This window comes from Phaseolus vulgaris, chromosome 2 (genome assembly GCF_000499845.2).
Source record: "Phaseolus vulgaris cultivar G19833 chromosome 2, P. vulgaris v2.0, whole genome shotgun sequence".
In the NCBI taxonomy this organism is placed as follows: domain Eukaryota; kingdom Viridiplantae; phylum Streptophyta; class Magnoliopsida; order Fabales; family Fabaceae; genus Phaseolus; species Phaseolus vulgaris.
In genome coordinates, this window is record NC_023758.2 from 26,858,841 (window position 1) to 26,875,064 (window position 16,224).

General features: G+C 31.9%; 1 protein-coding gene across 1 annotated transcript; it reads right to left on the minus strand.

Moving 5' to 3' along the window:
- Window positions 1–4,480: 4,480 nt before the first annotated feature.
- LOC137811130 (ATP-dependent DNA helicase Q-like 2) lies at window positions 4,481–15,064 on the minus strand. Its single transcript, XM_068612731.1, has 20 exons — window positions 14,886–15,064; window positions 14,475–14,695; window positions 13,199–13,345; window positions 12,866–13,078; window positions 12,381–12,485; window positions 12,168–12,272; window positions 11,907–12,029; window positions 10,515–10,603; window positions 10,027–10,063; window positions 9,902–9,935; window positions 9,337–9,389; window positions 8,949–9,026; window positions 8,587–8,652; window positions 7,926–7,992; window positions 7,776–7,829; window positions 7,495–7,602; window positions 7,025–7,089; window positions 6,049–6,127; window positions 5,384–5,601; window positions 4,481–4,992 (listed from the first exon to the last, which is right to left on the minus strand). The coding sequence occupies exons 1-20, from the start codon at window positions 14,947–14,949 to the stop codon at window positions 4,810–4,812; spliced, it is 2,109 nt and encodes a 702-aa protein (XP_068468832.1). The 5' UTR covers window positions 14,950–15,064; the 3' UTR covers window positions 4,481–4,809.
- Window positions 15,065–16,224: the final 1,160 nt, after the last annotated feature.

The window sequence follows — 16,224 nt, forward strand, 5'->3', positions numbered from 1 at the left end:
TATATATTTCTTTATCTAATCTGCTTTTATGTCGGGTAACACTTTATTCTAATCTCTCTTTAAACAAATTAATAAAAAATTTAAGTTGTATAAATAAAATTAAAACAATAATTAAATATATAAATAAATAAAAATTTATAATATGTGGATGTGTTTTAGAAAATAATTATTTTACAAAATGGTTCATTTAAGTCTATTTAGATTACTGTGCAGATCAAGGTTTGTTTGATTTCGTTGATCACGCTTACTAGAGTCATATATACTTCTTTTAAATAACGATATATAATGTTTAATTTAAAAATATTTATTAAGTTTCTGATATTTTAATACATTTTAATATAATTTGAAAAAATATATATTATTTTTTAAAAAATTTAAATTTATTATATAAATTTTATTATAATTATAAAAAATAAATAAATCCTTTTAAATCAGCATAAAAATATATCTTTATATTTCAAAAAAAAATTAAAACATAATTATACACATAAATTTTTATTATCAATTTATATAATTTATAATTATATAATATATAGATTCATGTCTCAAATCTTATATTTTAAAAATTATATATATTTTTGTGTTCGTATCAACGTTAGTGTCTTTAATACTTACAAGTGCTCTTACCACCACAATTCTTCTCTCTTTCATCTTCCAACTCCTTCGCAAATATTATTTTAAAATAATATATTTTAAAAAACAACTTTGTAAATATAGTTTTAAAATATTATTTTGAAAAAAATAAAAGATTTAAAAATATATCTAATTTGAATCTTTAATATTGTTAGCGGTTTATTTTGAGTTGTGAAATTACATGATTATTTTAAATTGAATTATTATATGTTTCATTGAATAATAAAAATATTTTAAATTGATAAAAACATGAAATGACCTAATTAAAAATGAGATTAAGAAAATGTTTTTTCCTTGATATATATAGGAAGGCAGATATAAAGGGCATTATTCACCCAATGAAGTAGCTTATATCATATTATTTGAATTTAAAATCTCGAATGAATTTTTTAAATGTGTAAACGTGTTAAATATTTATAGAAAAAAATGTGACTTGCGTTAGTTATTTGATTTGATCAAACGAATATTAATTTAATTATTTTTATTTAAAATATTTTGATATGACATATGAAGCTTTGAAGTTGATGCAATATGAAAAGAGGTGCGTGGATAGGTTGGAAAGGTACATTGATATTGGTGTGGCAGTTGAACTAAACATCACATTATAATACTATTAATATTATCAATCAATGCTTCCAAAAACTACCCTCATTGCCACGCATGCTCTTTCACCCACTCCTTTTTCAAATCATTTTTTTTTTTAAATTTTTTTTTAAATTAATATTTTCAGAATAATTATAAAATATTATGGTTTTTGTTTCTTGGACTATCACACTAACAATATAGGCACAAGATGATTAAGACAGTTAAGAGCGTTAATGTTTCAGATTAAATAAATTATTTAAACAGTTAACGATTTATTTTATTATGAATTCTCCAAATCCAACCACGGGCAAGGATTTTACAGCCATTAAAAATTACTGTAGCAATAGAGTTAGTTAAGGAATTAATAACACTCTTTTTATAGTTAAATCACATTATAAATGCATTGGAAATTATAAAAAAGTGTTTAAAAAAGTTTTAAGAAATTTTATTTAAACTGTTATGGAAACAACTTGTTTGTCCCTTTAGCAAGAAGTTTACACTTAAAATCTCTCACCAAACAGTATAGTAACCAATGAACAAATAATATCGTAATAATATGAAAAATAAGATATAAACGGATTACCACTGTGGCTTAACAAACTAGATGAGGTTGAATCTGGATAAGTTAATTAACTTGTAAATATATAGTAAATTTAGATATTTTTAATTGATTTTTTATTAAAAAATTATTAACTAAGTATAGCAATAAAATCAAGGTTTAATTAAATTACTAAGTCTCAAACTTTCATTTTATTAAGTATGAGCAGTGATTTTTCGGCACCCCATTTTTCCAAGCACATATTATGAAATTTTCTATAAAATTAAATTTGTTTAGATATTGATCAAAAAATGAGTTATAGGTTTTTGAGAACTTAATAATCTATAACTTGACATCTAAGAACATCACAAGTTCTTGTTACCTAAAACTCTGGTGGCTTAAGCTGCCACAGTCCTATAGAAGATAAACCTAGTCCTAACTTAATAAAAAAATGAGTTTTTATTTGAGCAATGCTAGCAAGAAGCAAAACCTAGTATGGAAAGGTGTTTGGGCATCTGTTGTTAGGTGTATCTGGGAGCAAAGGAACCTGATTGTATTCAAAAAAAGGACTAGTAGATGCGAATGAGGTGTTTCAGAAGGCTCAACTCAAATCTTGGCTTTGGATGAAGCACAAGGTGCATTCCTTTACTTGTTCTTTTGTAGACTGGATTCTTAATCCAATGCTTTGAATTAGAAGTTATAATTAGGACTCCCAGATGCCAAAACTACGGCCTATACTGGATTTATAGTTGGTTGGAGGTGTTTGTGTGTTTGTCATGATCTGCAGCTGGTGCAAGATGGAAATGACATATGTGCTTGTATGCAAGGGAGTCAAAAGGAATGTTAAGGACATGATGAAGGATTCTATTTTGATGTGTCTTTTAACAGACCAATAGAGGCAGGGTGTATGCTGGTTAAGGGTTCTGTGTAAGTCGAAGTTGTAAACTCCAACCAATTTAAGTGCGAGATGAACCCTGGCAAGTAGGAAGTTGGTTTCTGATAAAAGTGAGCTTAAAAGGAGCAAACAAGGGGAAGTCAAAGTCCAAAAAGGAGCGAAAGGAAGATGCTACATTGAAGTGATTAATTCTGTGACTAGTGCTACAATCGTGCCACTGCAAGCTGGGTAGAAGGAATGTCAATGAGGTGGTGGAGATAACCAATATTTTGGTGTATTTTGATGGCTTTGTAGCTACAGTTTGTAGTGCTTATAGCATTCCAATACGAGCACGGTGCTAGCTGAAATAGGATGTTTAGCTTATGCACTTCTAGGGTGTTTGTTCATCTCTTTATTCTTAGAGATTCTTAATGTGGTTTGGTTTATGTAAAAGAGTTGGGATACCCCTTTTGTATCCCTCTTAATTTAATTTCATTCTTTACTAATAAAAAAAAATCAGTTAGTTATCTGGTAAGAATAACTATGAAGTTTCACAAAATTATTTTGCATATAAAACCATGTGTCAACAGAATGAAAACGTGCAAAATCTGATGTTTTCAACTCTATTTGGTATTAGTACTAATATGTTGGAGGAAGAATCAGAGGTGTTCAGTGTGCAACTTCCTAGGTAAATAGGTGCAAACTTAGCCATAAATCAGGAAATAAACTAACTTCATTGAACCAGTTTCTGGTTAATGAAATACACACAACATAGATGTAACACAAAAGACATTTATAGTTTCTGCCATGATAAATTAGCTTACTTAAAGATTAATTTTTCTGTTAGGAAATCATGAGTACATTGCAATATAAACTTGTCCAATGATAGCATTTTGTAGCATAACCTGTAAGCTGAAATTCTTCTTTCTACATCATGAAAATGGTGACTCGAAATATCCAGCTAAAAATACTAACTGTAAATATTTGCACTAAGAGGTGAGGTCAACTGAGAAAGCTTGGAGCTTTAAAATTAGAACTGATAGATAATGCAATCCAAAGTTTTACAAAGCCTGATATTCAAATTGCGGTGAAAAAGTAACATGTTTTTTTATTGATCTTAGTTTTTTTTTTGGATTGGGGTTGTCTGTGTGTTTTAACTAATTTGTGCTATAACATGTCAAAATCTCAACCAGATAGAGAAAATTCAATCCAAAGTTTTACAAAGCCTGATATTCTTTTACTTGATGAATTATTTCAAAATGGATTTTTTTTAATTGGGCTGAGTTTATTATTGCAACTTTTTTTTCTCTTCACATTTTACAACAATATTTAATATTTAGTATAATCCTGATATATATATATATATATATATATATATATATATATTAGTTTTAAAAAATTATATAATTAATAAACATAATCTAATTTTATTGCAAATTGGCATTTAAAAACAGTAAATCAAACCAACTATTCCTATTAGAGATTTCAATGTAATATTTTATATTCCATTTATTAAAACTATGAACCCTAATAATACCCTAATTTTATTAGATTAAATTTTTGGTCTTCACACTGAGACAATTTAATAGAGAATAACAATAAGCAAACATTTAATCCTTTTACCATACAACCAATATCATATATACCTTTATAGAGATTTTTATTGTGGTAAAGTTTGGCTTAATCATATATGTGAATTCATAAACAATAATGTAAGAGTAAACTATATCCCATATGCAATTACTAGCGTAATATCATTTGTATGTACCTTTTAGAAAGGCGTCAGTGTATCATTCATCACTAATGTAAACACCTAATTGAAAATAAAATTCAGATAATAAATCAAGAGATTTAAAACTTGTTTAATTTATATAAATTAAATCACAAGTTCGACTGTGGTTCTTTTCAAATGAACTGTCTTGGAAGAAAAAAATGGTCTCAGTACAGAAGTCCCAATTATTTTTTCTTAAATATTGATCTACTGGGTACGGTCTCTACTCTAATTTCGATTTTATCAACTGCTGAACAATCAAGATTCTTTGCCACACTTGTCATAGATTCCATTTCCTCATTTGGATGAGCCAGAAGCTCAGTTTGGAATTGAATAACCTTTTTTTCCGTCAATTGTGCCATAATTTTATATATAAAACTAAAATTGATGTGGGGACAGCACCAGTTATCATTCTTCTTCATCTTCACTACTCTCAATGAGAACAAGATTTTTCTTGGTCTTCGACCTCTTTGCTGCTCTACCATCAGTTTCTTGTTTATCAGTAAGCTCGGAATCCGAATATTTTTCAATTTGCTGAAGTATTCTATTGCCGTACTTTTCTGTCTTCAATTTTCCAATTACCTTCTCCAACTGCACACAAACAAAAATCATAACTTCGGTCTGGATAACATCAAAACTATTTTATAAGGTGTGTGGATGAGCACTGATAGAATAATGGAATGGAGTGAAAACGAATATTGAGCTCCATTATTTGGATTGTTAAAAATATAATGAAATGGAGAGGAACTTGATGTCATGTATACACTTTCCTTTCTTCTCATGTTTCAGAGGGTGGTATAGGATGTGGAAGTATGGAGCCATTAATTTTTTCCTTTCAATTACAAAAATATCTAAATTAATGAAATAGTATATTTGCTTGATATTTTTCCATTCCATTTCTCTTTATTACACTTTTTTTTTCTATTCCCCGTTTCATTCAAATCCACTCAACATTACGTATCCAAACATACTTAAAACTTGCCTGTTCCAGTGAGTTTGGTTTTTGAGAACTTAACAAGCTGATTTGTTCAGTGGATAAGACTGAGTGTGGGAGTATTCCTCCATGGGCAGAGGACAGTTCTTTTCTCAGCTCATCAAGCTTTAGCTCCAAATCAGAGGACTCAAGGCTGCGCTTCACTGATCTTAAAGCAGCTTTAGTTCGGTGTTCAGTGTAAATCTCAAGTGTCACAGATTTCTTCCCTGCACATTAAACGATGACAATCGAAGAAGCAGAGTTAAGTACATCTGGACTGTGCAACAAATGAAACATAGAAAATCTGATATTTTCAAACTCTATTGAGTAATAATTAGCACCACCATGGACAGCTTAAATAATAACCAAACAGTTTACAAGTAGGTCATCAACATGTGACAATGACACTTTGAAAATCGAATGCACACACATACACCGGCACTTTGGAGGAATAATCAGAAGTGTTCAGTGATACGATGTAAATTGGTGCAAGCATGGCCATAAATCAGAAAAAAAATCAACCGACTTTATCAAAACAGACTATCATTAACGAATTTAACGGTTGAATGAAAGAAATAACACAGCACAAATGCAACATAAGACTTTAATAAGGCTTTCCTGTGATAAATTAACTTTATTATAGATTAACATCTTTGATAGGAAATCATGAGTACCTTGTAGTATTTGCTTGGCCAACGGTCCCACAGCAATGTAAGCATTTGTGGCATAAGCTGTATGCTGAAATTCTTCTTTCTACATCAAGAAAAGGTTTGTTCTAAATAAACCCGCTAAAATATTGAAAAGGTACACTTTTGCACTGACAGATCAAATGTGAAAGCTTGGAACTTCAAAATTAGAACTGATAGCTAATGCAATTCAAAGTAAAATCATTATGAAATATATCTCCCTTATATTTATAAGTCTTGACATTCAAAGTTCATATGATGTAAATAACATGTTTCGTGTTGATCTTACTTTTTCTTCACAGGTTTTGTTTTTTCCCTTTTACTTAAACTAATATCATGATACTGTGATTGTTAAACTGGTTCCAGGTCTGCAGATGTTATGGGAAAGCAGAAACTCTTTTCACTAATTTTACGAGGTATCCTCAAGAAATTTTAATTGTTTTTGAATTAATTGGATTCATCTGGGTCACAGTTGAGTGTTTGAGGGCTGTGATAAATCCATGCTTCATATGAATCACACTTTATGTAAGGGACTAAGCAAAATGAAGAATACTCCAGATGTTCAGCGAAAATCATGAAATAAAATGTGCAGTTTTACTGCAGAACAGAAAGTTAAGACTGGTGTCTTCCAAATGTTGCATCGAAAGTGGGATTACTTTTGTCCCAAATCCACAACGACTTCCACAGTTCAGTTCTGTTGGTACTGAAACAGAACAACAAACTAACAAATAACCATTGATAATGATCAAACAGATAAGCCAAACAAATGGACATCGATAATGATCCTACAGTTTAGCCTCAAAAGTACATGAAAGGATAAATCATAAAAATCAATCAGTGTTTGTTCTTTCATTTTTACTTGAAAATGTAATGAGGTTGTCTTACCTTGTCTATAATATGCACAATTAATTTTAAGAACAAGAAATATTTATAACTTTCAGTGATGAGGGAACAATGTATTTACCAAAAACCGCCCCAATAAAAGGTGTAAGATAAGTTGCTCATTATCCTCGCGCTTCAACTCAGAACCTGGACAATTAATATAGGAAGATATGAGATTCATATTTGTGATAAATTACATCCGAGAAACATATTAAGATTAATACATGATAAACATTGCAAATTTTGTGAATTATGAAAAGGAAAAGAGTAGAGTTATTTTTATTTTGAATGAAGTTTACAAGAGCAGTTAGCACATCCAGCAGCTTGGGCGTTAGTATTCTTATTTATTTATTTATTTCTGATGTCTTCACACAATGATTTGGTTGACTTTTCAGCCCCAGGTCACTCCTCCAACCTTATTGTTAAATCATGTTATGGGTAAGACAAAACCATAGGGGAGGACTGATCATGCCCAAAGGTCTTAGTACTTCATAGCAAACAATCTAGCCAGCTAAATATTAAGTATAAAAAGAGCAGAGAAAAAAAACCAACCTTGCTTCTTCTGTTTTATTTTCATTTTATCAACTAATTGCAACATCGTTGACCTCTGATCATTTACTTGCATATCTTGCAACAATGAAACCATCAGTTTTGCATGATCTGTAAAGTATCCCCATGTTAAGGTTGGGTAAATAAAATGGTAGTTAAGAAATAGGAAAATGTTCAGAGATTAAAAGGAAGAAAAAAAAAAGGAAATCATTCACTTTAATACGAAATATATGGTAAATGAAGAGTAGAAGGTATAAATTGAACTACAAGTCAGAGCAACGAACCAGAGACATCCATTTCTTTCACCTCTCTTGAGAATGCACAAATGTCACACATCCCTGTAACATCAAGAGTATAAATATATCAGGTCAGAGAGAGCATGCAACATGAGGTCAGAGAATAAAAGAAAAGTAAATGACGAGATTGAAAGATACCATTGCACTCCTGAAGTGGCTCAGCAAAATGTCGGAAAAAAGCACTTCGTCGGCATTGTTTTTTGGACTGCATTAAAGAGAACAAAAATTACAATTATTGTTGCAAGTAAAGAGTTTTGGTAGATAAGGATGTAAAGAGAGAGAGAAAAAAGAAACCTTGATAATATTCTCATGTATTGCGACATGATACAAAATACTAACCAAATACTTCTATTTATGCTAAATACACAACTAATCCTGATTAATAAAAGGAGCTCTTAACTTCCCGAGGATAAAATCCCTAAGACAAGGGTCCTAAAGAAAATCCTAAAAATGAATAACACAATTACACACCCCTTCTTTATTTGTAGATATTCTTTCAATTTGATTTATAATAATTCAACAACTTAAGAGCATAATCAGACAAATGAAAAGAAGAAAGAAAGGCACTCAGTCCAGCATACAGAAAGGACTGAAGCATATATTCATACTTTAACATCTTTGTTTCATGTATATTCACACTTCAACAGATAGGCTAGGGAACCAATAAACCTAAAAAATTAAGAAACCCACCTAAACAATAAGGGGAAGGAGAAAAAAATCAATATTCTAACTTTAAAACTTCAAAAAAACTGAGAAGAGATCAACTACCAGTAAAACTTGATATTACAGAAGAAATTACCTGACAATATCGTACTATGTCATAGAGATTCTGCAGTCCCGAATTTTCATAGAAGACCATTGAACTCTGAGAAAAATTGTTACGATATCTGATCACATAATCCAGCAATCCATATGCAATATGTAGATTACTTCCAAACTTGAATAGATTGATTATATTTTTATCTCTGTCAATATAACTTTTTATCTCATACTATATTCTTAAATGAAATTGGTGCCAAAATAGACCTCAAATATCCAACGCAAAATGTCTGAGCTCAAAAGATTCAAAGGTCTTATCTCCAGCAAGCTCCAGTTTTTGCAGAAAAAGATAATTGGACATGAATATGCAAAAATTTATAGTCGAGTGTTGCAAAGTCTCACCTGGCGGGGAACATCACCGGGTCTAAAGTACAGTATGCATTCAGAAGGAAGTCCATCTCGGCCAGCTCGTCCACTTTCCTGTAAAAAGAGTTACATAAGAATCATCTCTGGGCTTTCTTTCACCTGCCAGCCTAAGCATTTAGGATCAATAGTCCTTTGTATTAAAGGCTCATTGCAACCCCCATTATCTTCATAAAATTGATTTTAACACAAGGTTTCAGAAGCATGGGCTTTATCAATGCTTCAAGCCCAAAAGACTTTTGCATGTGAAATTATGTTTAAATAAAAACCATTCCTAGGCCTAGGCCTTGACCCAACAAATTAAGCTTCTAGAGAACATAGAAAGGTTATCGAACAGAAGAAAATCTTAATAGGATCAGGGCAAAACCTGGTAGTATGTTTCCATTGATTTACTCAAGCTATGATGGATGACAAACCTGACTACATGAAAATATCTAGCGTTAAATGTTATCAGCTTCAATGAAGGTAAAGCAAATACAATGTGCATGCACATCCAGTGGGGATGTCACTTGCAAAAATACTCACAAAATAAACTCCATTATCCACCAATGCAAGCATGAATTTGAAACAATTAAATCATGTAAATAATCTTGATAAAGATATCTCTAAGACTCCAGCAAAACTCTGACCGAAAGAGGCATTAATTACAAATCAATAACACCCCCTCAAAAAGGAATATTGATTTTCACAGTCATAAAGAGAACCCTTGTCAAACAATACATCAGTCATGAAAATAAGTGAAATGCATATGCACAATAGTATGACACTGAGTCTGAGTGTATCATGTTTTAGTGGTGAACATGTGAAAATAAACCGCTGTATTGCATTTATCTTTTCATATAGAAAACAATTACAGTTGTAAAAAATGTCATAGATGGTATAACACAACAATTATAGAGAACATAGAGCTGAGGAATTTTTGGCATACTAACCATCTGGTTTGTTGATTCCCATACCAAAAGCTACCTGAAATGAATAAAAAACTCAATGTCATAAAGGATGGAAGTAACAAAAGCACGTGTCAACCTCACAGGGAAACAGTCGTAATGATACATACTGTACCAACGATGACCTGCAGCTTGTTATTGCTCCACCTGTGTGATAAAAATCTCCATTAACTCATTTGGTAGTGCCATCATCATATCATTTACAAACTATTATACATTCACAAATATGAATGATGTGTAAAAACCGGGCTGGTCTCAAATTTTATGAGATATAATAAATAGAACAGCCATATGCTATCTCTGAAACTCTTTCATACTATTTAACAGGGCCCAAGACTGGCAATTGAAACCTACACCCAAATTCAGTCAAGGTCTTCTAAAATAAGTATTCATAGGTTAATGTACAAGACAGTGCTAACAAATCGTAGACAATACTGAAATCAAGGCATCTGTATTCATTTAGTTCCTAAAACACTGGCAAGTAAGACTTTAGCATTCAGTGACGTATTCAACACTAACAAATAAAAGAAAAGATGTTATCTTGGAAGAAAATTAGAAGTGATATGTAAAAATGACAACATTTTGAAGATTACTTTACCGCATATGAACCTTTTGCCGAGCAATTACATCCATATCTGCATGATAATAATCAGCTGAAATTCTTCTCTCCCTCAACTCCTTCGCAACCTAAAATAGTCTTGACAACAAAAGGGTTGAGTACATACTCTACCTCACAAGATGCATATGACAAAGGGGCACAAATATATTGACATTCAAAGAAAATAGAGCAGACACTATATCAGAATTCTAGATCATGCTGAAAGTATTTTTGCATTGGAAGCAGAAGATAGAATGCAATGAAAAAAAAAAATTGGATACAAAATTCTCCCTATTTAATTCATTGTGCGAGCACAGTCAGCAAGGGTAAGTTCCCATCTTGGGCTATATTTCCTTAAAGTTTTCATTTTTTGGAGGTGTGGGGGAGACTACTATACACCCCAAAAAAATTTCAATAATCATAGCACTTTCTGGAACTGATCCTTAAAGATGCAGACATTTTATCACAACCAAAGACACCGAAGGCTTGCAAATGCCATGCAGCACAAAATTTTGAATCCACTGAAGTTGCTAAATAAAATGAGCACATAAGATCCTCAGCAGTTTGTGAGCAAATTCTGAGCACCAGAAGGTTCAAATAATTTGTTCAATACCTATATGGAAAGCAGGGGAATCTTGGAATGATCATTAATAATTATATTGCTAATGAATATTCTCTGCCAATACAACTAATATTTTATAGTTTTATTATTGTGTATATATTCAATAATTGCAAGACATATTACACAAATTAGAATTGAAAAATAGAAATTGTAAGAGATAAAGATAATAATAATAATAATAATATGATACTAAAATAATTACAGAAAAGGAAATAATATTAAAATAAATTTTAAAATTAAGTCATGATAATCAAATATATTTATAAAAACTTCAGAAAAAATAAAACAATTTTACAGTATTCAAATAAAAAATGGTTAAAAATATAATTTAGTCTCGTGTGGCAAACTCTCAATTAGGTCCCTGTACATAAAAGCTTATTAATGCAGTCTCTATACATATAAACATTATCGATTTGTGAGAATACTTATATTCTATTATAAAAGCATGTTTAGACGTGGTCAAGTGAATGTGAATGGTTAGTTGTATATCCTTATGGAAGGAGACTGCTGTAATTCTCAAACAATATAGTTGATTTGTTGTTTGACGTTTATCACCAAAATTATAACATTAATTATGTGGATGTTACAAAACAGCTGGGTAGAACACCAGAAAGAAGCTGAAAAGAGAAAACACGATCCCAACCCAAAGCAAATTTAAGGGTTGAGAGATAATCTATAAACGTGAGCAGTGTGCTTCCTTGAGGACATTATTTGACATTCAAAATATGTATGCCTAATTGTTAGAAGAAAGACATAATAATCAAGCATACCTGTTCACATTCCTTCCTAGAGAAGCAATAAACAATCCCTGATTTATTATTTGGATAAGATTCTTGAATGAATTGTGCAATTTCATCAATGACTACCTTCCCAACTGATGACTTTTCCTTTACCTGCAGTGTAAAATATGAAATTATTTTAAACTTCATACTAAAGCAAAGAGTTTAACTTACTTGGGGAGGGGAGAGGGGGCACACCACACGTATAAAAAAGTTAAAAAACCTGTTAACGGACATTAGCTACAAAAATACCATATAAAACAAATTTGGCCGATTGACTGTGCTAACAAATTTGACGCATCTAGGAATATGCAACATCTCTGTCAGATCATTTTGGACCCTCTGAGTAGCAGTTGCCTGACAAATAAATGTCATCAATGTAAATGAAAATTAAGTATGAAAAGAATCTCCAAATCTAATAATTTTATTTGTAATACATAACAGAAACTTGAGATAAAAGCTTACAGTCAAAGCAACCATAGGAACATTAGGGAATTGTGTCTTGAGAATACCAAGGCTCTTGTAGTCAGGTCGAAAGTCATGGCCCCACTGACTACAGCAATGTGCTTCCTGCAAAGCAAACCAACCAGAAATTCTATTGGTATACAACCAATGCAGCATTGATATATCACAGCCATGAAAAGTCCTCAGGGTCTTCTAAACCACAAAATAAATACAAAAGATGAGTGACTAACAATCCAAAATTCCAGAGAACTTTGTCTCTGCTGTTGACAAACACAATTTCACAATCTACAATGAATCGATGCTCAGTTGAATTTAGTCAACAGGCTAATAAATCAGCAAATGAAGCAAAATACAAAAATATTCCCAGTACACTTCTGCACTCATTCTTAAAATCAACAAGTCAACAACCATTGACATTCATAAAAAGATGAATTTGGCAAACATAATACAAAACAAGTCTATACAGCATCTCACTTTGAACTCACATCAATTGAAATTAGAGAGAGACGACCAGCATGATGGCATTTTTCAAGTTTTGACATAAACCTCTTGCTCTTTGATATCTTTTCTGGAGTGACATACAATACTTTGAGGTCCCCCTCTCCCTTCTCCAAAGCCTTGTATATGAACTTCTCGTCTCCCTTATTTGTTGAAGTCAACATATACGCAGGAATGCCCAATGCAGTCAAACCCATTACCTGAAGCAATCGTCCCCACCCAGGGGAATAAAAGAGGAAGAAAAAACAACCTTTTTAAATTTAAAAAAAAAAATCATTGACCACAAATTTGTACTGGATTTTTAACATAATGAAATGCACCTGATCTTGTATTAAGGAAAGCAAAGGACTGACAACTAGAGCAATTCCATCACGAAGAACAGCAGGAAGCTGATAGCAGAGACTCTTGCCACCACCTGCAGCCATAATAACCAGAACGTCTCTTCCACTCATAATGGCATTAATTATCTGTCATCAACACATAATGGCATTAATTATCTGTCATTACTATGTTAATAAAATTTTACCCAAAAGCCATAATCCATACATATATACAAAAAAAATATTCACAAACTATGATTTTGATTGTCTGATCGTCAATATGCTCATAACAGCACAGGATAACAATGCCCAACTTTTAGAATCTAAAAATTGAGAGCAAAAAAATCAAAGCACCTAAAAAAGAGTTAAACACACTTAAAGAGAAAAAGTGTTTAAAAGATCTTAACTTGGATCTCATCTCACTGTTTATTCATATTCCTACATTTACAAGGATCGGATGCTTGCAACATAAGCATAAGGAAAGAGAGAAAAATGAAACCGCTAGATACAACACAAAACAGTTTTTTTACTCAGAAGATAATATAAATTATTCTAACAAACACATTAACACAAAGAAACTAAGTAACAAAGCAACTAACTATTATGAAACATGAATCAGGTAAATAACTTGTCAGATTTAATATCCCTACTAAAAAAAATTTTAAGGCCTAATTGTTTAACTAATCGATAACCCACAGCATTAAGCTTGTAGACTTGAAACCAAAAGGCAAGGTTTGGAACAAGCTGGAACTCCAACAGCCAGTACAAAATTTAGAAATCACAGGAATACAGCATTTGATAACACGCTTAACATGAAGTGACAAAGTACAACCCTTTACTGTGACATCCCACTTCGTTTCTTTACTATTAAAGGAAAGAATAAATTACATTGATACCCCTTGAGGCATCAAATTTGCCCCAATCCCCTCCAGACCTCCTTTTTACTCATACATTAACCTCTTTAATTGTTCCAAGACATTACACTGACACTCCTTACACATAACATTAACTCTCTTAATCGTTTAAAAAAATCACACTCTATATTGTGTACAGGGAGATTGCCTAAAAAAATAGGGAGTTGTGTGCCATCTCAAGAAACCACAGGAGTGTGAGCGTATTATACAATAAAGGAAATGGAGAATGTGCAATCTCAATCCTCAACTTCAGTTCAGTTCAGAACAAAACAGTGAATAGGTGTCTTCAAAGGAACAAGATTAGAACATTTGTTTTTCTACCCCTTTCAATTATTTTTTTAAAATGTTCCATTCTTAGTTACCTCTCTTTGATTTGCACGGTAGGACGAAATGCCAAAAACATTCAACCTAACATCATCTGCTCTGGAATCCCATCCAAATGTCCCACTCCAATCTTCCACGGCGCTTGAAGCCACATTACTGGCCTCGTTTCCAGATTCCTTACACGCTTCCAAAATAGCACTCAACTCCGATTTTCTCTCGTACAAATTCTCTTGTCTCTCAATCAACGCCCTTATTTGTTCTGCAAAGAGAAATAATTCTATTTCTAAATAAAATTGATAACAAATTCGCCTGCACCATTTGGTGAACATAATCGTTACGATGAAGTGAAACCGTTTTGTTTGCATTATCGTGACAACTGTTGCTACAAATTTAGGCGAGTAGTTCGTGGCATTAACACTGTGATATTGAAAGGATTGAGGAAGAAGCACCTTGAACATCTTGAATCTCGACCTCGACGTTCAGAAGCTCCTCTAGAATCTCGTTGCTCTCCATCACAGAACAGTTTCAGTGTGAGAGCAACGCAAGACAACCCTAAAAGCCGACGACGGTCTACACCAACGGCTTCGTTTGAACTTTGATGGTTACGTTACTTTGCAGGGCAAAATTATATTATTCTTTTTCTTCCTTTTAGTCTTTATAAAAAAAAGTATGTTTTTAGTTATTTAAATCTAAAATAAAATAATTTACTTTGGTTTCTATGTTTAAATGTTTTTATGCAAGTGTCACCTCAAAATAAATGTTTATTAGTCTTAATAATAATTATGATAGTTTATTTGATCATGAAGATATCAAATTAAGGTGAATTGTTAGTCTTAAGAAGAGGCTCCTGTGTTCGCTTCCCCTGCAACTTGCCCAATGACTTCCTAAATTTTGTAAAATATTACAAATTATAATTTAGTTTCTTGTTTTTTTAATAAATAAATAAATGGTATTGCAAAATAAAATAAAACACCACCATTACACAAAGCAATAGACACAATGTTGGGATTAATTATTTGGAGTTTAGAGTTGAATTCGAAAAGAGAAATTTAACCAGTTTCAAGTGGTTCACATGGAAGAAGATTGAGAAGGTTAGGGAAAATAAGGATGTTGTTGGAATATGCTCTGGAACACACAGAGATACGCGTATACAAAAGTGTCACTCTTGTGTCACTCTTTGTACCACTTAGTCAAGTAAAACTATCATTTTTTAACAAAGGTAATGAAAATTTAACATAAATGACTAAAATATATACTTTTAAAAAAAATTGGGACCGGATTAATTTTTTTTAAACTAGTAAATTGAATATTTTATATCTAAAATAAATGTGAGAACAAAAATATTATTAAAATTTAGTTTCACGCAGTTGTATCAAAGGTGTCATCTGCTCAGTCTCAGACATCTTCTCGCTCGTCATGTTTCGGGTTGATACCATCTACTTTCCTCTTCACGTCTCCTGTCCCCACAGTGGACGTCAATTATTCTCGAACGAAGTTAAAACCAAGATAACAATTCGAATTGTTTTTCTACCTCCTCGATTGGTTGGTCTGTATTTCTATTCCTCTCAAAGGAGTTCCTTGCTCCTCCCCTCAATCTGGCACAAAGTCCATATTCAGATGCTACCTTCAAAAGGCATTACGACGTTCAAATCATAATTAAGTATTCAACACTCTGTATTCTGAGGCGTGTATAATGACGTACCTGGTTCTTGGATTTTGTGCCTAATTATATGATTGTCATGAGTCATTTCTTATTGAGTCAGGTTAAGGAACAAAGTCATATTTAGA